Below are 25123 nucleotides of genomic sequence, written 5' to 3'. Positions count from 1 at the left end.
AATTTACCCTTGGATGGGTTATTTGCACCAGATGCTACTTCGAAAAGTTTATCTCTGGTCAAACTTTTCACCTGAGGGCGGAAGAAACCTGCCTGTTTGCTCAGCATCTGGAATCTTCCACATGGAAGCAAATTTTAAAAACACACCATTGCAATGTTTGATACTGGTTCTTTTAAAAGGCAAAGGTTTGCATATGGTCACAAGTGGAGAAAAGTTAGACAAAGGGAAAATTTCATTAGAGAAAGGAAGTTTGAAGGACTTTTATTTTGAGGCTGGAATGTGATTTTGAGCACAACCCAAAAGCTGTCTCTCATAAGGAGAGCATTCAGTTTTTGACAAGATGTCTCAGTTCGATGGAAGATCATGAATTATTTGAAAATAATATAGTTAACTGGTTTACTTCCAGCAAACTTCCTCTACTGTTGATAGCGTTTTAGTGCCTGTGTCCATCCTGGACTTTCCATCTGTGATTTCTTTGTTCCATGCAAGAGTATCTATCATTTTTTGGATGTTGTAGGCAGTGAAGTCACCTAAGCAATGAAATATTTCTAATAAAATAAAGTACGTCATAGATAAGGAGTGTTTTCTTATATACCGTGCTGAGACATTCAAACCCATTTAAACTGATGGGATTTCCACAGTTCACATAACAATCTGTGTATGTGGACCTAATGATCTTCAAAAAATCTGAATTTAATTGTGGAATTCAGCTGGCAGATGAAGACTTGAAGCTGGTGGCTGTTTATTTGTAGTCACGTGTCCAACCTCCCTGTAGCCAGCAAGGATGTAGTGAGAGCAGCCAGTGGAGTCTGAAGAGGGAGTTCAGCTATCAAAGTGGTGCTTCAATTTTGGAATATGTGAAATAATCCTCTAATTTTCATTGTCTGTAAATTATATCCTGTTGTCTTCTAAGGGCATCTTAGGCCTGTGCATACCTTCAGTATGGATACCAACAATATAAGCACCTGTGTTTATGTGTCTTCAGTTACTTCCTACCCCATCACCTCAGATATTCTTTGAAAAGAAGATCCCTCGTTTACAACTTTTTGTCCATGTCTATGCATATGTTGCCATCTCAGATTAAAAATATGTCATCTGTTACATGTTCTCCTGAGATCAGGGAACATCTTTTTACAAATAATGAGTGTTCCCACAAATCACTCACACAAACACTGTGAGTTTGACAGTCTTATGACAACCTCAGGAAAAGAATAATAATAGTGACATTGAACAAGCACTGAAAAAAAAATGTGACAGAAGCAAGTGCCTTAAAGAAATACTCTGATATTTTCCTAAGTATTAAAGGGTATTTCAAGACATTTTAACTAATTTGTTGGTTTAACTAATCATGTTTACTTTACTTTCTAGGAGTGATTTCGAAGAGTATTTTGACATTTTGATCACAAATGCTTTGAAACCTGGTTTCTTTTCCCATACACCAAACCAAAGACCTTTCCGAACTCTTGGTAAGTTGCAGCTCTAAGTCCCTTCTCATCTGTTTACCGATATGGGAAGAAAAAAAAAAACAACCAAACAAAAACAACCAACAACAACAAAAAAACCCCAGCTACTGAACACTGGCAGTGGAGTGGGAAGTGGATTAAAATTCTGTTAAGACTGAGGAGCACCGAGAAACTAAAAAGTACAATGTTGAAGACAAAAGGCTGTGACAGTAATTAAAATTACATTGAGTTTCAGATATTACATCATTAATGAAAAAGAATCTCCTTTTTTTGTTGTGCGCACAGGGTCATGCTCAGAGAACGAAATTTAGTTCTGGGAAAATAAAGCAGAAAGAGTTAAAGAATTTAAAGGAAATTCAGAGAACTGTACAAATAAAATTGTAAAGCTAAAGGAAAGAATTTATGATGGAAATCTGACAGCATTAAGTGTGTTTGGCTAAAAAATGACAGAGTAGGTGAAAAGGAAGTGCCCCTGTACTCACTTAATTTAATTAAAACAATCTGAAACACTTGGCAATGTTGTCTATTAGGTAATTAAGGTTGTAACACAGGAGGTTTATAAGAGCAGTGTTGGTTGAACTACAAATAACATTGTAACATTGCTGAAGACACTTAATTTTTCCATACTTTTGGTAAATACCTTTATGATTAAGCTACCTGAAAATTAATCTATAGCTAAAATAACTTAAGTTAGCATACGCTGAACCATAGTTTATCATTTTATGACAAGAAAGTCAGTGTTCCAGCCCAAAAGAAATTTTGCTTCTGGAACTTTTGCAGTAAAACTGAAACAAGCAGCAAAAATACGTATTGAAACTACATTTTAATGTTACACATATTTATATAGGAAAATAAGAATCTTAGGTGTTATTTTTAAAGGATTCGTTCAAAGAGTTGCCAAGTTGACAATTTGAGAAAAAAGTAATTCAGAAGGGAAATTGAAACTATATATATGAAAGGAGAGAGGACAGTAAAATCATAAACGGTGAAAAAGGCTTAGTTCTGCAAACATTTGATTTCGTTTCATATAAAACAAATTGAAAATAAAATGTAATTCACTTTGAATTTCTTTTAAACAATCTGATTAGCCTGACTTCCTGAGGAAATCCTGCTGTGTCCCTCTGTCAGTAATCCAGCCAGGAACTTTTGGACCTGTTGGACAGTTTCAGTAAATTTAATAGACAGCTAAAAAGCTCCAAAGACTTTGATGAGGTGGGGGTTTTTGTGCAAAAACGGGCAGAATAGAGGGAGAGGACCAAGTTTCTCTCTCCATTGATAATATGTAACATTGGCATAATCACCACATTACACTGTGAGGACCAATTTTCATGAAGATGTTTCTTTCTCTGCTTTCAAACAGGAAAAGCATTATCTGGAGTCCTTTTATTTACTTAGTGGTTTTCATTCAGTTTATATCTTGACAATGCAAAGGGTCTCAAATGTCGCTCAATCACTCATTACGTTAATACCTTATTAATGCAAAATAAAATCGTTTCTGTTCTGGACCCTTCACTATTTAAATAGATAAGGGACACAAGCATAACTAAAGCAATCATCAGATAAATAATTTGTTGAAATTACTAACCTGGGAGTGTATTTCTTTTCTTAATATGTTTGTATTCGAATTACAGTAACTGTTTTCTTCTGAAAGACCAACCACATTCAAAGCATTCAAAGGAAACACTTATACACATATGATAGGCTTTTAGAGACATGTTTCAAAGTACCATAGAGCTTGCTTAAGAGTAGATGAAGTTTAAACCATAAAAGTAGGAGCATTTATATGAGAATATGCCTGAAACAATAATACATTTCTACAATGTTTATTTTGCTGCCCTACCTCTGTGTTTCTCACAACAGCTGAAACAGTATATTGTGAAGCTTCTAATACATTGACAGGGAGCAGATTTCCAGTTTTCAGAATTTTTAAGGCTTTCTTTCATATCAGAACCACTGAAAATTCAAAATTTCAGTTTCTAGTTTCTTTCTTCCTGTTGGCACTACAGACAACAGAAGACTTTAGCCACTGTGCTGCAGATCAGGGAGACAAAATTTCCATATTTTTCCATATTTTTCCTTTGAAAAAAAGAAAAAATCTAAAGGTCTAAAAATCTAAGGACGTCATAGTAAATATTTTCTTAAAGCACAGAGACTAAACTTTTGCTAAGGTAATTTAGGGGGAAAAAAAAATTGTTCTAGAAGAAATGTGTTGTAGAAAATGAACCGAAGTAACTGCTTATCATTGTTACCCATTTCTCCAGGTCTGAGTCTCAGCCATGTTCTTCCAAGCATCAGTATGTCTGAGCTGCAATAAATTCCTAATGATACCATATTTTATTGTGTTATAGATACAAGGATAAGGCACAGAATGTGGAATGTGTTCTTAATTTCAAATATCCCAGGTGTTGCAGTGTGTGCTGGAGCTAAATGTTAAATAACATTTATAGCAGGACTTCTGCTGCACTATTTACTATAGCAAAGGTTTTGAGGTTTAGTTTTTGAAGTTTACTAAAGAGAAAGATAAATCCTTTTCAGTGAATGTTCTCAAAAGGCAATTGTATTCAGTAGGCATTTGAAGGAGAAGGAGAATCAGGACGAGCTGACAAAGGAGGCATTGTCTGGAAACGTGATATTGGGTAACAGCTCTGAAAAAGTGGATTTTTTCAGTAGACAAGTAATTTTAGAGCTAATCCATTTAGAAACCATGAAAAATTATTTTAATTGCTCAGTTAAAATTGCATCACTATTTCATTTTTGTTTTCAAGATGTGTATCATTTAAAGCAACTAAAACACTGTTTGAAAGCCTAAAAGATTTGTGTGACTGGGGCACTGAAAAGCACAATAATTATTTATTTAATTTTGCATAATTTTCTTTGTTAAGTGGAGGAACAGTTTATATGTATCTTTACAGATTTTAGGACAGCTATACTTATTTTGACCTGGCAAAATGGTTTTTATAATTTGGGGTAACTTATGTAGAAAAGGATGTATTTTGTGAGAAAAGTGCTGTATGTAAAATACCCCCAGACTTTGCTACCCTAATATGAATACTCCATAAATTACTTGTTATGCACAAGGTTGTATTTTCTTTTACACAGGGAAATTCTTCTCATGATTCTTGAAAGTGCTAATAATATCTTGAGCCTGCAGGACCTAAGGATTAGGTTGAAAATGTTTGTGTAAATCCTATGTTGACAAGGAAGGATTTTCTTTGCTTTCAACAGATACATCCAGCTTAAAATAATTTCTCATTCCATGAAGGGCTTGAAGGAATATAAATAGAAAATACAGTTGTGAATTATATGATAATCTGCAATACATGAAGATTTCTGTAATATTTGACAACAGAACTTTCCCTTTATCCCATCACTTTTTAATGCATATCAAATTACTAGCCTGACTGCCAGTCCTGATCATTGCCAAATATATCTTTTACAATCCAAAATTATAATTGAAATGCTAAAGATAACTGTTAATTCCCTGGAAGCCTTCTCTAAGTCTCTATTCATAGGGAAGTCTGCTTGGTCTTAAAGAAGGCTTATGTATCCTTTATTTTCAGCTCAGGCACAGCTGTCTTTTCTGATCTGGTTTGGGGTTTTTTTACCATAAATTGAAAATTTATTGCTGACTGTTCAGTATCTGAATTTAAAACACACACTTAGAAACTTATAGCTTCCCGTGCATGTGTATGTATCTCTACAGATAGAGTGTATGTATCGATAGATATACTCTATGTATACTCCATCTATAGATGGAGTGCCAGTGAATGCCACATTTCAAAGGCTGCTTTCAGTTACACTTCCAGGCTGTCTGCCTTGTTCCTGAAGTCAAATTTCTGTCCATCTTAAGGTGCCTCTGCTACAGAATGTAGCTTCCCATTAAAGTAACTTTCACTCCTCTAATTTTTGATGATTTTCTGGTGGCTGCCATTTTAACAGTTCTGTACTAAAGCTTTTTTTCCTCCTTTGTTGTAATTCTTTAGGGGAATGGTTTCTCTCCTTTGACCCCCTGGAATTTCCTCCCTTTGACCAATGGAATGACCCTCCCTGCCTTCCTTGACCTAATTGGCTGAGTGCCAGCCATCCCCCTAGAGTGGGAGACTAGATAAGACCCCTGTATTTCTTTGTTCTCTCTCTTTCCCTCCTGGAACTTCAAGAATAAACGTCTTGGAATAGTCCTGGGGTAAGAGCCTCTTTTGGAATCTTTTGTCCTGTCCCTCTGAGATATTTCCTCCAAAGCCTCTCCAGAGCTAGTCCCAGGGGGGAGCTGCAGGAGAATATTTCACTCCTTCATTCATTCTTCATCACCCTTTTAAAAATACAAGAAAATTCCATAAGGCAAAAGGACAAATTAGAAAAGAAAATAGGGAGACAGGATATATAACACCATACCTCTGGACTAAAGACCATCTTTGGTCTTTATTAGGGCCTGCAAGGCTTCAGAAGGTGGTCGTCCCATGTCTGCTACTTGAGTTTTCTTTTGCCGCCTTTTGTGAACAGCTGGGTTTGACTACACCAGAGATGGGCTGGGGAGCCTGGTGGTAGGAATGGGGAGTATGGGAGGAGGTAGAGTAAGAGCAGAGCAGTACATGGAAACTCACAGAGGAAAGGGATTTCACACCGATGAGGTTCTCTGAATTTCAGGTCTTAGGTTTTTTGACCTTGTTGCCTCAAGGAGGACTTTTGCAATAAGTCTAATGTGTCAAACATAGCTTAAAATGATGTACCTGTGTACTGGGCTGACTGGGGCTCCCAGCTGGCCCTCCAGCCACAGCAGGGGATGCAGCACTGTCCTCCCAGGGGTCTCAGAGCTCAGGAAACCTTTTGCAAGGAAGCCCACAAAGGGTCTCATCTCACATCTCTCAGGAGGCACAAGCAGAATAACAACAGCACCAGAAAGGGCACCTCTGTAATCTTCTCCAGTGGCTCAGGGAGCCTCCTTTATGTAATGCAACTGTGCTTCTTGCCATTCTTCTGGAGATGGTGCCTCTTCATATCATTCTGTGTGGATATATTCTATAACCTGAGGCCACAGAATAATGCATTTTTGCTGGGAGCTCATGAGAAAGCAGTATGTAAAGGTTGTGCTGGCTGCACGCTGCATTATTCAAGAGCTATCAAATCTACAACCATTTCCCATATCTCTTCTACATGAAGAAGCCTTTATGTTGTTAAAACATCCCACAGTGCCATATGACCCTTAAAAGCCATGCTACTCTTTTTATGGGAAATGCTGTTTACAGTGTATTGGCACTGTTTTTCATGTGTTTTCCATCTATTTAGGAAAGAAAAAGGATTATAACTAACAAGTAATGGTATTTTGTACTGTAGTTTTCAAAACTAGATCTTTTTGTACCTCACAGGATCATGATGCTAGGATCAAGAGTCTCTTGCTGCTCTAATATCACAAACAGGTTCTGTAATAAGCTGGCAGTAGGAGGTCCACTGTTGAAAGGGATAAAGTAACTTGTTCTGTACCCAAGCCACCACTGAGAAATAATTCCCTACTTTTATCTCAGCCAGGAATTTTCATTTTATGCATGATTTCTCGAGAAAAAGGAGTTTCTTTTTAAGCAACTGTTTAGTATGGATGATTATATTGATAGATCTTCATATTCAGTGATAGAACCTGTTTTTTATTTTTATTATGAAAGTCTGTAAGGATTATGGAAGCACCTTACAAAGATGCTTCCTTCAGATGACACCCTTTTTGGCAGCATGATCGATGTCTGACTCTACTTTCTGAAAATCAGGCTAGGGCAGTCCGGTAGGACTGTCACTGGGAGACACATGTAAAGAAATTTCATCTCATATACCAGGGTTTGTTTTCATACAGATATTCATAATCCACTGGAGAAGCTCGGACATTGTTTCAAAAAATCCACAGTGTCAGGCTTCTTGGATGACTGTTTCACCTCCTGTCCTTTGTTTAAATGATCTTAGTCTAAAACTATTCCAGTCTGTGTACTGCTTTTGCAACGACATCAGCCACTCCACAGTCATTGGGGTTTTTTTCTGACAGTGTAAACAGCTGTCTCAGAGACTTCTGGTTTCCTGATATATGTCCTGTAGACAAACATTTAAAAAATCAACAGATGTTACCTTGTAATCAAAGGGACATACCGATAAATCTTTTTAAGGTTTCCTAGATAGTACCTGTGTGTAGTTTAAAATCAACACTTTGGCAATCATTTGAGAATAGAGGTGATTATTTCCTATCATGTCATCACTGTTTGTAATTAAGCCATGGGATACATAAGAGGGGAGTCTTTTAACAGTCCTGATGTGTTTACAAACTCTTTTCTAACAGTTAAATTTTATTTCATTTTTGATAAACATAGTCTTAGTAAATGGTAACAGTTTGGATTTTGGGTTTTGCATGTTCAGTACAAAGTTCTGTGTCAAAGCATTTAAAACAGGTGTGAAAAGCAGAATAAAGTTGGTCCAGCACATGCTCACATGCTTTTGCAGAGCAGGTTGTTAGAGTCACAGGCTTCATTCTTTCTGATAATTTCCAAAGTCCTTGACTACCATATTTGATGGTCTTTGCCTCATGAAAACAAATGCTTTGTACAATTTTGTTACATTACAGAAGTAATGAATTAGAAATTGAGGACACACAATTGCTTACTCACTGACAGTGTATAATTTATAAACCTTTTGTGAAATGCAAGGGACACTGCAGTTTGCACTGATAGTGTGTGTATTTGCAGCTGCAGTGACATGGTTAAACTGGTGTAAGTTCTTCAAGTTGTGACTCTGTAGTAGTTAGACAATGTGGAAGCCAAAGAATGACTTTCCCTTACAACACATTCCTCTTGGCAATCTGAGCTGGGAAGCCATTCCTTTTCTTAGGAAGAGGAGTGGAGTGAGTGCGTTTTGTTCTGTTTGTTTGAGGTTGTTTTTTGAATGGGCTTTACTGGTACTTGCTTTAGAAGTGCTGTGAGGTCAGATTGTCATCACATCGTTTATACAAATTTATTTATACAAATGATGAGCTCAGTCAGGCATTTTACAGCACATCAGAAGCTGGAGGCTAAGCAGCAAAGCTCTGTTTCTGTTTCTGCCAGGAGGGCACCATGTTGGCCTGACTGCAGCAATTCACTATAAACCTGGAGCACGGGCCAAGGGCTGGGATTTCAGCTGATGACTGAAAGTGGCATGGGAGGTACCTGGTTATCAGCTGAACCAGCCAACGGAAATTGGGTTTGGTGCTCCTTCTTGAGCTCCTTTGGCTCAACCAAATTAGCCAGAAGAGCTACGAAAACACAGGCTAATTCTTTAACATTTATTCTGTTTGACTAAGCATTGAGGATTATGCAATCTCATGGTATGTGTGGGTAGGAATTTCCACCCATCCCCTACTACAAACCCCTATCAATACTGCAATTTCAACCACATTTGAGTCTGGGCTAGCATTCTCAGAGATATTACAGCCTCAGCAGGCTGAGAAGAAAAAGATGGGCCTATCACTGCCAACACAGAGAAAGGCTGCAGTATAAACTTTCCCTTGATTAGGTGTCTGAGTATCTACCCATTTAAGCCTAGCTACAAATGACCCACCTACTAGAAAATCACCCATGAGACTCTGCACCCTAATAGACATTCAGTGAATGCAACAGCATGACACCACTTCATAGGAAGATAGTCCCTATTATTTCCATTGTTGTTCATAAAAAACTCCTTGTCTATTTTTTTTTAAGAAAAAAATAAAACAGTGTTTGAAGTTAGGCATCTCTTTGTTGCTGAGTATTGAGATGAATGCTGAGCTGTGGATGCATTCTCCTATGCCCGTCCTTTAAAAGAAAAAGACTTACAGTAAATGTGTCAGGCCAAGGTCTTTATATGTTTGCATAGTGTTCAAAGTGCCTCAGAGGATAAAAGGAATAAGAAGTTATTCATCCAAAAATCAGAACAGTGAAAAACTGCAACTTGCTTCTGCATAAAGACAGCAGGGGTTGCTTCAGCTGATTACCTTTGATATTAAATAGCGTGTTTGGCACAGAGCTGATAAGAATATTACAGAAAGCTAGTTCAAAGAAAGTTAAAACTACTGTTTTCAAAAGCATAGTATCTACAATATTCCTTTTGTTAAAACTGGAAAACATATTTAGCATAATTGCCAAGTACTCCAGAACAGAATTTTTTGTGTATAGAGAGTATATTTTCATTTTTAAAAGGAGTTACAGTAACTCCTACAGTAACACTACTACAAAATCCTAGCTATTGATTATATCATGTTATAGTCAAGGTCTTGAAGGATGTGATAAGAGTCAATTTTCATCTTCAAGGAGCCCACAGGCAGACCAGATAAACAAATGGTAGAAAAACAAAAGCACTGGCTTTTCTGTTTGAGCTAAGGAGCCAAGATATTGAATGACCTTCCCTGAATCGTATCTCTGGCAGATAAGCATATTCACCTAAGACAGCTAATGCCCTAATCCAGAAGCAATGAAGAACTGTAAACTGAGTTTGAATAAGGACTCCTTAGTCCTGACTGTGAAAATCCTTTTAGCCCTTTTTAAAGATTCAGGGTAATGGAAAAATTGACATTATTTCAATTAATTGTGCTAGATTTAATTTTTATGGTTCATTAATATATCCGTTTTCATTTCAACTAATTGGACACATGAACTTTATGTGTTCTATACTGAAATTAATCAAATTATGCAATAGTTATCCAGTAATTATTTCAAAATATTGAAAGTGATAAGCTTGATTAGTTGTTTATTTTGGAAGACATCTGCATACTAGTGGTTCAGGCCCTGTTTATATTTCATTTTAATGAAAGAAACTTCTTTCATAGGGAAGCATGTCAAATGCCTTTGAATACACACACCGTGTCATTGGGTGGTCATTAGAAGTCAACATCTACAGAAAATCCTCAGTCATAGTTTTGTGATCACCTTCTGGTGTTGTTTCTTTATTGTCTTTTATTTCAGGATGTTAGCAGAGAGTAGAACTGTGGTACAGTCTGATCTGGATTGTACCAGAGAGATAAGGCAGGGAAATTGCCACACTTAGGAAGCCAAATTAATCAAAAAAATGCAGCTTCTTTTTACAGCAGAATGAGCTAAGGGCCTGTCGACTCAATCCTCTCCTGCAAGTGGGTGCCCACAGAACATAAATTGCCATAGCCTAAGTCTGTGTTTTCAAAACCAATGCCTACATGACCACTTTGTATTCCAGACAAAACGGTGCTCAGGAAACAGATTACCTGGCTTAAAGGAATTCTTCTCCAAGACATGAAAATGCTGTTAAGAGGAGCTGATTTTTTTTCTTCATATTCTCGAAGAAAAACAGACAAGATTTAGAAGCAAAGCAGTGAGCACTCAACTTAGACTACATTTATAGTGTGATAATAATATGTGATGCATAGAAATGCTTGGGATTTATGGCAGTTTTTACACTGGATGTGGAGACACAGTTCTGAATGGAAGACAAAAGCAAAAGCACATTTCCATACACGAACAAGGCTTGCCAAGCCTGCTTTTATTAGCCCTGAGATTAGCTCAGTTGGTTAGAGCATGGTGCTCATAACACCAACAAGTTTGTTGCAGCTGTAGTAGCACCCATTCTGAAATAAACCTTGAGTTCTCATGTTTATGTTTCCATAGAAATGCTAAACAATGTCTAGCATTTTTTTATACAGATTTTTTGATTCAATACCCACAATTGCAGAGTAGAAGGGTGGAATTATGGTTATGAATGTCTTTTCACCTTCATTCTGTTTCCCTGCACGTACAAGAGTGTCCATCACGAGTGTCCATGACTGGGGGAGAAGAGCTAAACTGAAAATTTCAAAAGACTGAAAGGAGCACTAGGGAGACAAGTCATGCACAACTCAACAGCTGTTCTGGCATTAAGAGAATACATATTTCCATTTGATTTGTTTTGTGCAATTTTATTATTAGATGGTTAAACAGATACATTTTATTTTGTCTATGGAATAATACATGATCCATCCACTGGAAAGCTTATAAATTTATGTAGATTGTTACCAGACTCTACTGCTGTTTCTAAGTAGGATGTTACACCCTTGGTAGCTTATTCAAAACCTGGCTTTTTTTCTTGCCAAATCTGTATCAGAGAAATGGATCATTTTAAGAAGCTATTTTTTTAAATGGACTTGCAAGCCTCTCACTGTCGTGGTTTCACCCTAGCCGGCAGCCAAGCCACTCACTCACTTCTCCACCAGCAGGATTGGAGAGAGAATCAGAGGGTAAAAGGCAGACAACTTGTGGGTTGAGATAAAGACAGTTTAATAGTGAAAGCAAAACAAAACAATTCACTTCTTCCCATGGGCAGGCAGATGTTCAGCCATCCCCTGGACAGCAGGGCCCCATCACACCTAACAGTGACTTGAGAAGGCAAATGCCATCACTCTGTGTCTCCCTTCCTTCTTCCTTCCCTCATTTTATAGACTGGCCATGATGTCCTATGATCTGGAATGTCTCTTGTTCAGTTGAGGTCACCTGTCCCAGCTGTGTCTCCTCCCAAACTCCTATGGCACCTCCAACTTTCCTTGCCAGCATGGAAGTACTAAAAGCAGAAAAGGCCTTGACTCTGTGTAAACTCAGCAGTAACAAAAACATTTCTATTTTCATCACTGTGCTCAGCATAAATCCAAAACAGAAAACACAGCCCCCTACTGGGCACTCAGGAGAAAATTAACACTTTCCCAGTGAAAACCACCACACTCCTTGAAACAAAAATTGACTCAGAATTACGTTGTAAGGGTGCTGTCATATGTCAAAAATCAGAGATCTATTTTGAAACAATGAAATACCAGGAATAGAAACCACAGTGTGTAGAAACTGCTCTGGCTATAATTTATTCTCAGCTACTCCACAATGCAAGCAATGAAGAGCCAGCAGCCCTGGTCCATGGAGTGCCCAACACGCAGTGCCTACACTGCACAGAAGGCACTGGCCCATTGACCCAGTGCTGCACTTCCTTTTGCAGAGCCTTCATACTGTGTTTCTGCACCTGGGTCTGAATCCCAGCTGAGGTGTGCTCATTACTAATTATAAACCTGCAGTGATGATCAAGAGCCGCAAGGAACCCAAAGGTCTTGCAGAAGTGGCCGAGACCCTTATGGGATGCCTGTGGGATGGAGTACAAGTTTGTAAACTTTACGGGTCCACTAGCACAATTTAGTGCAAACCTGTGAGAAATAACTTCATGTTTGATCTCTTCAAACAATGTCAAAATCCAAACAGAATTCCTGGAAGAAAGAAAAATTACCTGTGAAATGGGGGTTTTACCAGTATGACTTTGCAGGGCAAAAAACATTGTTTGACTCATGTAACATGTGCATAAACAATACGTGATAGAAGTAAGGAGTTTTATTCATCCTTATTCTCCATGAGGTTTTGTTCATCTTTATTCTCCATGTAATTGTTTTCATCTGTAGAATTCAAAAGAAGTAGATGGTTAGACAACCTCACAACCTTGTGATTTGATTCGTAACCAGTTTGGAAATTGAAATTGAGGCAATTTGTAGTAAAGCAAAAATAAAATTGTGGATGGTACATTCTTAGCAGAGCGAGAGCTGGCAACTGATGCAGAAAGCTTCCCTTCAGCATAGTTTCCATGAATCTGTATGTGCTGGTTTTGATTAAGGAGCTTTAGAGTTCTCTTGTGTGTTCTCCAAAATGTCAAGCTTTTATTAAGGTTAGTCTGTGGAACTTTTTTTTGCAGAAAGCGCATTTTGCTTTTTGTACTGCAGATCTGCTATTGGAAGCAAGTAGTGAAAGGAGCCCTAGAAATGAGCTGAGAACACATGGAGGAATCATAACCAAAGCCTGGGCTAAGATCTGGTTCAGTTTGATATGATAGCTGATCTCTGCCTCAATTTCCCAATTTCTAAATACTGCAGCTTACCCAATGTTTATGAAGCACCCAGGAGAACTGCAAAGTGGTAAGTGGCAGAAGAGATGTGCAACAAACAGCAGATGTGGATTTATCACACATGGGGTAAATATTGAGTGTGTAGAGAGTCACCTTGTTCAGGAGCTGATCTTCCTGTCCCACCAAGTACAGGGAAATAATAGGTCAGAGAATACAAAAATGGACATTTCTTGGCTGGTAAGCGCTCGTGGGACACTGCATTGTTTAGGTGAGCCTAAGTCCTCCACAGCTAACGTTCCAAAAAGAATAAGTTCTTGCAACCTGAAAGCTCAAAACCAAAAGTAATATACCGTCTTCTTCCTCACTGTCTTTGTTCTTCAATCTGTCTTAATTATTCACATTGGGTTCCAGATGTCTTAAACTTCAGTACGTATACTGCATGTTTTTCTAGGTAGAGTTAGCGACTCCAGGACTTTTTCTCTTCATTAACAAACATGTTCATTATAATCTGATTCTTATCTGCTGTGAAACCACTTTATACACTATTACTGTCCACAGTTTCCAGCTGCCTCTTTGATACTGCCTGACTAAGGCTGAATGCTCCAAGACTATTATTCTTTCTGGAATAATAGTAGCAAGAGATTTTATCTGTGAAATTCCTGCATAGAGAGATCTGGCACAATGCTCTTGGTTCTGAGAAACATGGTACAGCACATTTTCATGTAAACACCCAAGAGGTTTTGCAAACCACACAAAATGCACGGATAAGGAACTGGAAAGGTAATCATAGATTGGTTTGGCTTAGAAGGGGACCTTGAGGATCATCTAGCTCCAATCCCTGTGCTGTGGACATGGACAGCTTCAGGTAGACCAGGTTGCTCCAAACCCCATGCAACATGGCCTTGAATACCTCCAGGGAAGGGGCATTCACAGTTCCCCTGGGCAACCTGTTCCAGTGCATCACCACCCTCATGGTAAAGATGTTTTTCTGATGCCTTATCTAAAGATACTCCCAATTTAAGCCCATTTCCCGTTGTTCTCTCACTACATATCCTTGTAAATATTCTTGCCCCATCTTTCCTGTAAGTTTCCTTCAAGGCTGCTGTTAGGTCACCCCAAAGCCTTCTCTTCTCCAGGCTGAACAATCACAGTTCTCTCAGCCTTTCCTCATAGAAGAGGTACTCCATCCCCCCGGTCAACTTTGTGGCCTTCCTCTGGACTTAATCCAATAAGTCTGTGTCCTTCCTGTGCTGAAGAACTCAGAGCTGGATGCTGTACTACAGTTGAGGTCTCAGGAGAGAAGGATGTTGGGGGGTGCCGTGTCAAAGGCCTTACAGGAGTCCAGATAAATGATATTTGTAGCTTTCCCCTTATCCCCTGTTGCGGTTACTCCATTACAGAGAGCTACTAGGCTGGTCAGACAGGATTTTCCCTTGGTGAAGCCACGCTGGCTATCTGGAATCACCTTCCTGTCCTCCATGTGCCTTAGGAAGTGTCAGAAGAATCGTTTCTCTTTTACTTCTTCAGATGACTCATTACTACAAATCTTTCATGTTAGTCTTAACTAAATATACTTTTCCAGAAAGGAATACTTTCCACTTTTACTTGCCATCTCCAGCTCAGTTGCATTGTTCTGAGATTTACAGTGACTGTTTCACACGACTGTTAGAACTCTTCCTGTTTGTTAGAACATTCATTTCCTAGTATTTTTCATTTCATTTATTAAATATGAAGTTGTACTGTATCTCAACAAATCCTACAGGAACAAGATTTTGTGTTGATTTTCATTATGGTGTTACCTGACACACCTGGCTTCTTAGCAGAGCTTAAACAGCTTCTTAAGTCTCTGCCAGTTGTCCTAACCCAGTCATACTCTTTGTCCCTCCTTTGAATTCATCCATGACTCTGATCCACAGGGCCATGACATTGTCCCCAGACCTCAAGAGTGATCTAGTTGTTAATCTGTCTTCCATTGTATGCTCACACCTTCTCCTTCCCTTCTTTTGCAATTTTTTTTTATCTAGAAGGAATAGTAATAATACAAAATGCAGTAATAAAATCATCCTCATTGCAAAAAAAAAATTGCAAAATCACCATTGGGATTCACTGATGAAACATGAACAGAGATACGACTCCAAGGGGAAAGTCTAAAGTCATAGGCAGAAAATATATCAGGAAAAAGGTGCATTTGCTACTGAAGGAAACCACTCAGTGTGATTGTGGTTATGTTTCATATTCTTTCTTATCTATGATTTTAAACTATTAGTGGCAGTTACTATATTTTCTAAGAGAAAATGGTCCTTAACTATTTAATGTCATTATATTCTAATTATTTTTTTTCTTTGATTGTTACTTGAAGTGCCAAGTATTATAAATAACCTATAATAACACTCACTATTTAATACATATATATAAAGCAATGCTGAGATAGTGTCTTCCCTTACAGCTGTATTCAAAGAGATCTAATATCAGTATGGTTTTTTACATGAATAATGAAATGCTTCTCTGCTACCATGAGATAAAAAGAATTCTTGGGTCAACAGAAGCCAGAACGCCTCTCTCAGTAGTCTCAGATGTTACCTTGTATTTCCAGAGAAAGATTATTCTAAGGCATCCAGTTTTCCTTCGAAATACTGGGTTTGGCTGGGGTTCTTCTTTTTAATTACTAAAGCTGAGCAAGACTTTAATATCCACTATCTGCATCTATATTTGTACAGTTACTAAGAGGCAGAGAATTGCGTGGGTTTGTTTATCTGTTTATTTATTTTTAATTCCCAAATTTATCTTTCTGCATTTAGAATCTTAAATCTTAAGTTAGTCCTTAAAGGTTGATATACAACTGCCCCCCTTCAGAGGCAAATAATATTTGGAGCTGGAACTTCAGACAAAATAAATCAATAAAATTAAAGTAGGGATTTGAGATAGTGTAGTAAAATAGGAAAAAGGAATGGAACTACTTATAAATCATAAACCAACCTAGTTGTATAAATAGTTTTCATATAAAAGCTAATGAAAATGTCTATTGTGTATTCCAGAGAAGTCAGTATGTACAATAACTATGCATGCTTATGTCTCCTACGCAATTGTTATTACCTTTGAAATAACATATTTTAGGGAATTGAAAAAATGAAAAGCTAGGGACCTTTGCAGCAGGTTCCCTACATTGCTTTTTGGGGAAACATCTCTTCAGAATCAAATTGTCTATTCCAGTTTTCATATATTTTTTATATCTGTAGTTTAAGATACAGAGAAAAAAGTTCTTCGTTTTTCTGTAACTGAGGATTAAAGAACTTTTGTTCCTTTTTAGGTCCTTGGGTTTGTTTTTTTAAATTGAAGGCCAAAGTAAATGATGGCAGGGAGTGCTTCCTCATTACACTTCAGTGTCGATTTTCAGTGGGGCAGAGTATGGCCCAAGAGCAAATTTCAATATGCGTTATTTCAGGAGGTATTACTAGAGAAACTTAAAAGGTTCAGATAAACTGGAAGACTACAGACTACACAGTGCAAAGATGCTTTATGTGTCTCACTTCGATTTTGATTGAGAAATTGAGGCATTTTTCTGAAGTGACAGGTAAGGTCAGAACTGTCTGATGGCCCTCATCTCATTTTCTCTGTTTCCCTTTTTCTTCTACTTCCACCTCGTGTGCACACTGGTAAGAACAGTTATGGACAGGTGCTTGAACTGAACTGTATATTCCTGGACTGTTTATGTCAGGGTTTTTTTTCCTCAATTATCTACCTTTCCTAACTTATTTTGATTGGAAATTATTTCTGGAAAAGCCTCTCTCTCCATAATTATATACGGATCTCTAGGAAGACTATGGTACTTATTTTAACATGGTTGTTTTTCTTAATATTGAAAGTTCCTTATTTATAAGGCTCTGGATCTTTTTACAAAACTAATGAGATCCAGAACAAAACTGCTCTAGAGAGGAAATTCATTTCTTGTTATACTGTTTTGTACTGTTTCAAGATCCCAATTTAAAAAACAGAACAAAAATTCCTTACAAAATATGTGCAATGAAGAAGTGAAATTATGTATTTATATCTCCCTTACCCTTGCAGAGTAGAAGTTTTCTTATTTATAAATGCAATTAAATAAAATTACGGAAAAACTCTTGCCAAACTTTCACATGAACTACAATTAAAAATGAACTTGTACGAGAATAATTTTCCAAAAAGCGATTTTTCTTTTCTGAGAAAAAAACGGCCTTGCTAGTATTTCATCATATCAGTGTTTCAAACAGAAAGGCTTTGTTAGACAGACTGTTCCTGGGAAGGCAGAAAGTTAATGCTTTGGTAGTTTTGAAAACAAATTACTTAATCTGTAGGGAGCTGTTATTTTCAGTTCCTGTAACACAACAATTAAAACCTTCTAGAGAAACTTATTTGCTGACTTCTCTAAAAACAACTGATTTTCTTATAAACAAGTTAAACTTCAGAAAAACTTGCTGACGACTCTAAAGGAACTACTGATTTTCTTGCAAACAAGTAAAGCTTCAATCTTATCTCTGCATAGCCTGTTGCTTGCCACAATTTAAGCAGTAAGGCAGATTTTAATAAAAGTGTAAAAGGTTTTGGTAAAACTTAAAAAATAAAAACTCTTTTTAAAAAAAATTTCTGCTCAAAGGATTCTGTGGTTTTTATATATGCCCAGAGCAATTTGAAAATTCACTATTTTGTACTTTGGTCTTACCAAGCCTTACAAAATAATGGAAGAACAGAAGTCCTTCCTGAGAGAAGTAATTGTTAGTAATGTGATAAACAGTACTTATGAATTATAATGAAATAGTTTATTTTTTTCACAGGGTGGTATCTGTATTTTTTCCTCAGTTTTATCTGTTGTGTTCTTACAGAGCATTGCCAGTTTTTAGTAGTACTGTTATTTAGTCCTCCGTATGGTCAAACGCACATATGTTGGGATGGCTAAGCATAAGATGTATCACTGCCTATGTAAATTTTAAAATCATGTTCCAGCTTTCAAAACTGAATTTTTACTTTGATTAATTCAGACTCCATCTCACCAACCATAAGCCACCCCAAAAAGGGCAAGATGTTGCAAAGGCAAGAAGGGGAGGTGATCTTCAGGCTATTTCTGGGGGTAACAAACAAACAAAAAATCCACAACACCAAACACCACAATACTGGTGGCCAAAATCACCAGTCAGTTTGAGAAGCCTTAACCTTTCATTTCAGCACATCATGTGGAATAATTTGTTCTTTATCATTTCCCTGCAGTAAGACAGGTGACTGGCAAGTGCTGGTGCACAGGCAGATGGATTTCACAGCTGTTTCCAGGGCACAGAAGTAATTCAGGGATGGCAAAACACGCACTAATACCTGAGTTAATCCTGGAAACCATGCAGCAAAGTTGATTGGTCTGTACACAGGAGTTTCGGGTGATACCCTAAGAAGGATGCCCATAGGGTATGAAGTTTTACCTCCAGGAATCTTGCAACTTCTTGCTTTCTTCATAGAGAACATGCCCGCAGGGAAACTCTACAGCTTATGTCATCCCATCTTGTTATACCTTTACAAATGGAAGAACCCACCTGTGCAGGTCCCTTTGTCCTTGTAAAATGATGCACTTTCCTGCCCTGATCTCCCTTTTGGAAAGGAGTTTGTCTTTCTTAAGTGAGCTCAAAATGCTATCCAGAACCAGACTGTGTTTGCAAGTGAGACTGAAACATATCGGCACTTTTATATCAATGCCCTGAGGGTCTGAAATGGCATTATGTTAAACTCCAGAGAGGTGTACCAGTGTGATAGTTGTGGACCCTAGAATGGACTTGTTTTACAGTAACTCCCGTGTTGGTAACCAGAGCTGCAGTTGCTGAACACATGAGCCCATCTGCATGAGGTGCCTGCAGGCAGAGGGAGCCCAGCAGAGCTGCCCGTGGGCAAGACGAGGCAGTAGCAGGTACAGGCAGGAGCAGTGACAGAGCTGACAGCTCTTTACTTCTCTGACATTCTTCTGCACAGCTCAAAGGGAAAAAAAATTACCAGTAACCCTAATAGCCAGCGTAACCAGGTTTCTGTGGAAAGGGGTTAAAGTCTGTCTAGGGAAAGGCAGAAGGACGAGCTGTAGCTGAGGTATATGCATATGGTAGTTAAACCCAGCACACTTTCGGCTGGCAGGGCCTCTGGGCACTTGAAATTGCTTTCTTCCCCTGGTATCTGCCCAGTCAAGTTGATGTGAGCTGTTCTCAGGCTCTCTGGTGAGTCACTAGCAGGTCCTGGCCCCAATGCGTAGCCAACATTTACTGCAGGGCATCCAGCCAGAGGAGTAACACAGGGTGGTGCCTCAGGGATGGTGAACTGATGAAAATTAACCTGGTTGTAGGTGTGGCTCAGTGTAGGTGAATAGCTGTTGAAGCATAAATTTGCCCTCCCTTCAGCTTCTCTCTGCTTCCCAATGAAGAGCGCTATCCCATGGCCTGGGGTCTAACAGTGTAAACACCTGGGGTCAGATCCCCAGGTTCATACCCTTTCCATCTCAGCAGGTAAAACCCCTAAGAGGACACAGAGCAGATGGCACTAGGCAGGCTGTGCAACATCTTTCCCAAAAAGTGACTCTTTGCCAAAGTAAATTACCATCAGTTGTCATTTAAATGAGAATAAGCTTCACTGATTACTTTTTGCATAATCATTCAGAATGAAACCAGATGTTCCTCAGGCCACATTTTAAAGCTGCAACGCACATTTAAAGGTAGGCAGGAAAATTCTCACAAGAAAAAGGGTATTGAATCTTGTTAGTGAATCGGTTTATCTGAAATAACTTAACTTTTATTGGTGATGAAAGTGTATTTCTGTATCAGAAACCATTTCCCAGCTGTTAGACAAAGCTATATGGAAATTGCCATCCCAGCAATGTTAATATTGCCCCCGCATGAGTCAAGCTTTCGTTGTTGTTTTTAAAAGGGAATAGTAACTTCCCCCCAGGAAGACTGCTCTGAATTACAGTTAGGTTTGGCAAGTGTTTTAACAGAATGATTTTCTGGGTTTAATTATTTTAATTTTACTTGCTTGGTACCTTTACATTTCCTGACGTGGCACGTTTTCAGTCTACAGCCAGGAAACTGTATTGCAATGTTACATGAGGCTTCAGAAGGAGGCAAGTCACTCTAAATCATCAGAGAAATTCTTTTTTGTTATCCAGTCTGTTTGAAATTGTCAAGACATCTCCTTTTCCTAGCTTATAAGACCTAAAGCATCCCCGCCTATGTATGTTTCTTCCTGCTGGACAAATATTTATAGCATTTCTGACCTTTGAATGAACTTCTAAGAATCAATAAAAGCAAAGTGGAAAGAAGGTCAGCAGCAGTTTTCCTCTTGACTGAGTGTACCTAGTGTTCATCTTGGAATATCTCATATATATTAAGAACTACCATAATCACATTTATGAAGTATTTTTGCAGGAAATTTGCAGATTTCTTCAGTGCTGTCATGTAGCTACCATCTGAAGGATACAAGGCCAGAGCCAATGGTGTCATTGATGGGTTTTTAAGTTATTGCGTATCAATTTTTACGTGGCAGAACTTCGACAAAAAGCCTTAAAAGGGTGTGCTGAAGAATAATTTTCTTAACTGTATTTTACCACTGGGCAAATGTAAGCAAATTAGAGGCTGTTCTCATTAATGACTTATTGCAACTGGAACACCATCCATTTCCTTCCACCCCAGATTACAGTAATAAAATTGACGCAGTCACCCCACATGGGATGGTTCAAGGCAGGGTTTGTCCATTCACAGATGTTACCCCTATGACCCTACAACTCAAATATTTTAAAGGACCTTTCCTAATTCCTCAAATTTATGAAGCTCCTTCCAAATTTGAAGCATTCCCGTAAGGAACTAGGCATCTGAGTGCTGTCTGCTGCCTAAATGCAAAGTTTCTAACTTAATTAAATCCTTTCCTTCTCCAAAGCTAGGACCCCTAGAAAATGCTTGTGGCACTGTCATTTGCCTACCATAGGTTCCTAGCCAACTAGTTCAGATTGTAACTGTGAATTAGAAGCCTAAATTCCAGATGCCTTGAGTTAAGTGAGATTAATCCCATTGCTAGGGGTGACAGTAATAGCTCTCACAGAGTGAGAGGTCTTCTACCTTGTAATTAGAGTGAATTGCTGCAGTCAGGACTTCCCCTCATGGCATTCCATAGAGGTAGCAAGCAGGGTTTTGCTCTTTGCTGGAGCCTCCTGAAGTTGCTGTAATACATAGGGCTCCTGTTGGCAAATGCAGTGTCATTATTCTGAAAATATCTCTCATAAAATCTCCATTTTTCTCCACTATTTTCCTGATTGACTGAATGGAGAGACAATGATATACAAATCTTCACAAATACCCAAAAACTTTATAGCATCTCAAAAGAGTTGTTTTCATTTGTTTCTATGTCCATGTCATTTGAAGGTTGTGTCTACTTGTGCAGCCAACCATCCAAATATGTCTAAAAATACAAGGAAAATGAAATAAATTTACTGGTTTGACAATTTCCATTTACTCAGAAGTTGTTTGTTCAAAGGTTTTAATAGTCAGGAATTAAGATTTTTTTTTAAATTGATGCTATCATATTTATTATTATTGTAATTATTGTTCCATTTGTGAAGAAGAACAAAGGAAAAGGCATTTCCACACAAGTTCTACATGAATTGTTAATGTCAACTTTGAATTTCCTTGTTTTCTCCTAGTTTAAAAAACACCCTTAATATAGAATTGTTTTGTCTCCATTTCTTCAAATTCATAGATTCATAATATTAAAGAATGGTTTTTTTCCTCTCTCCACATACCCATTTCCCTCTTTGTGCTTCTTTTTTAATTTCTTTCAAAGACCAGTGTCTTTCTTTCAAAGCTCCATGTGCATCTTCAGTGCTCTTAAACATAAAGTTGTCTTAGTATTTCACCATTCTTCAAAGCTTGCATTTCAGCTTTCAGCAGTCTCTAACCAGGTAGAAATTGCTCTTCTTATTCCTAACATTTTAAGTACTTTAAAAAATTCTATAAAGCAAGAGAAAAACTGAAGTTCTGATATTACACCTAAGACGGATTTAAGTACTGTATTGGTTTCTAACTCTTCTTTCTCTAGCATAAAATTAAGACATGTTTGAGACTAAATAACAAAATCAACCTTTTGTTTCACCAGTTCAATAGACAAAATACATTATTATTAATATTTCTGATTAAATCATAGTTTATCGGTTCATTGAGACTATTATTTTGGCTCCAGCAAGAAGCTAAAAGGAGTTTGTCTGGCAATAACACATGAATTTGAAAAAGCAGCAAGGTTACGTGGACACTGGGACAGATCCATGCTTTGGAACCAGCCAGAGACAAAACCTGTGTCAGAGTTGGGTGATGACCAGGGAGTTTCAGTTTCTAGTGATTTTTCTAATTTGCTGACACTGCCAGAGTGGGTACCTGTCAATGTGGATTCTACCACCACCAGCAACACTGGGGTTTTTGTACACTCATCATTTGTCCACCCATCATTTCTTTGAAACTGGATGATAACTGGAACTGCTCATTGTTTGTGCTGATCTAAGGCTGGTGAACACCCTTAAGAGCTACTTCAGTCTATTTTGTTGGGTTTATGCCAGTGTTTAAAAACTGTGGGTCATTTTTATGCATGACAAGGTCCATGCTGTCTCTTACTGTCTGTTTTATCTCATGGTTTCACCTTCATCTGTAGCAGCTCCATCAGTCTGGTCTGTGTGGCCTCCTGCTGCAGTGTTTGGGTGGCACAGTCCATGAATTTAATTCCTTAGGTCTTCTTCTGTGGCCAGTACATACAAGGCTCAGCTGCTTCTTTTCTCACAAATGTCTGTCTGCCCCCAGCTACCAAACACCTTGACTGAATCCACAGTCAGTACCAGAACTTGAACCAGACACTGGGGCTGGTTTCATGTCAAAGTAGACCAGCTGTGCACGGGCAGCTTCTCACACATCTCACAAGTACAGGAGGATGGGCTGGTCTCACTAACAGGATGCAATTTGGCTTGGTGATTTCAGAAAATGACGAGGAGCAGGAGGCTCTGCTGTCACTGGACAAGCCTGGTTGGTATTCCCAAGGTAATGCTACCCAGCTTTATGATCTACTGAAGAAGATGACTGGCAAGTTGGATCCCAAGGTATGTTACAAGTGAGAGTAAATCTTTCTGAATATACCCTGTTTCAGTCAAGAATTCCCCAGAAAAACTTTCATTAAAGAGTATTGATGTAAGATGGCATCAAGTACAGGTCTGGATGAGTAAAAATGCCACTAAAGATGGTGTTTCAACATTTTTCATAGTGAATAAATTCCTCCCTGGACACAGAAGTTTTGAGTCACCAAGAGGAATGTTATGTCTTGTTTGCAGTGTAGTCTCAAACTTGTTCCAGTTTGGTGTATTTTTTTGGTAGTCTTTCTACTGCTTTCCATCAGGCTATTCCTGTCAGTAAAAAACTCACACTTCCCTTTTGCTGGTCCCAGTTAGGCATCCCTTTCCAATGCCCCTGCAGGGCAAGAGCAAGGAGGGTGTGTGGGGCCAGCCTTTCCTTTATGGAGCCGATTGAAGATAAAACCCTAAACTTGACATTAATAGGATCTCTGCATGTCTTGACCAAGTGTAAACATGGAGGAATTTTTATTAGGTCATTTTAAGGCTCTTTTTGTCTCTCTCTGAAATACAGTTTGTTTGTGTTTTCCTCACATACAAAGAACTTTCTAGTTTTCTTCTTCCCTCACAGGTTGTTTATTTTGGTGACAGCATGCACTCAGATATTTTCCCAGCTCGTCACTATAGCAACTGGGAAACTGTCTTCATCTTAGAGGAGCTTCTAGGGGACAGAGGTACAGTGCCTGCGAAGGCTGAATCTGAGCCCTTGGAGAAGAAAGGAAAATACGAGGTAAGGGTTCCTGCAGATGTTTCCGGGAACAGAAAAAAGTAAATTACAAAAAAGCCTCATGTCACCTGCACTAAGAATGAACCTGTTTGTCTTACCAGGGTGCTGGCAGCATCAGCATCCCCCACAGATGTATCCTTCTTATCTTACCATTAGGATGCTGTTCTGTCCCAGCTCAGTAATGCATGGGTCACACAGCATCTCTACCTGGAGCTAAGCCGTGGATCTCAGAAAAGGAGCTGTATGTGCTCTCCCTTAGCAAGAACCTTTTTAGGAACAAGATCCCTCCATCCCACAAAGAGAAATTTCATCTCCACTTATCACAAGTCCAGCGCCTGAACTCTGCTTAAGTTCATGACGTTTCCCTGTATGTTGTGGCCAACTGTAAACACGGAGGAATTTTTATTACATTGTTTGGAAGGCTGCTTTCTCTCTGTCTGAAATATGGTTTGCTTGTGCTTTCCATATATACAAAGAACTTTTAATTTGCTGCTTCCCTCACGGGTTGTTATTTTGGTGACAGCTGTGCTCAGATAAAAAGGACTGCTTCAAAATCTGGCCCAGTGCAGACTTACTGGTAGTTACCTCAGATAAACAATATGAATTTCAGGTTGATCACAGTTGGGAAGCAGGGGCTTAGCACTGTTGTCACCCTTTAATTCTCCCACAGAAGGTGGGAAGTTACTATGGTTTATCCTTTCCTCTGCTGCCAAAGAGCAAAGTGGATAGGAAACAGCACTGAGATGGATGATGAGGCAGCATGTCCCATGTAGCTAGGAACTACAGCCAAGCTTCACTCTCCATTTGGAATGTCTCTTCATTTCATATGCTACTAAATAAATAGAACATTTTCTTCTAATTGCAGAGAAATACACATGCTTTTCACACTTTTTCTTTGTAAAGTACTAAACTTTCTTTTTCTTCTTAAAT

The 25123-nt window shown here is 38.4% G+C and overlaps 1 protein-coding gene across 2 annotated transcripts in view; it reads left to right on the top strand.

Moving 5' to 3' along the window:
- NT5DC1 (5'-nucleotidase domain containing 1) overlaps positions 1–25123 on the top strand; it is a 126883-nt gene that overhangs the window by 85247 nt on the left and 16513 nt on the right. For both annotated transcript variants that reach the window (XM_066179367.1, XM_066179366.1), the window contains exons 8-10: positions 1369–1466; positions 23321–23439; positions 24038–24196. In XM_066179367.1, coding sequence (XP_066035464.1) covers positions 1369–1466; positions 23321–23439; positions 24038–24196 — 376 coding nt within the window. The remainder of the gene's footprint in view (positions 1–1368; positions 1467–23320; positions 23440–24037; positions 24197–25123) is intronic.

The sequence above is a fragment of the Chamaea fasciata genome, unplaced genomic scaffold (assembly GCF_029207755.1).
Source record: "Chamaea fasciata isolate MVZ Bird 193981 ecotype frontalis unplaced genomic scaffold, bChaFas1.0.hap1 SCAF_3, whole genome shotgun sequence".
NCBI lineage: Eukaryota > Metazoa > Chordata > Aves > Passeriformes > Sylviidae > Chamaea > Chamaea fasciata.
Note: the sequence above shows the minus strand (reverse complement) of the source record. Positions and strands in the feature narration are given on the sequence as shown.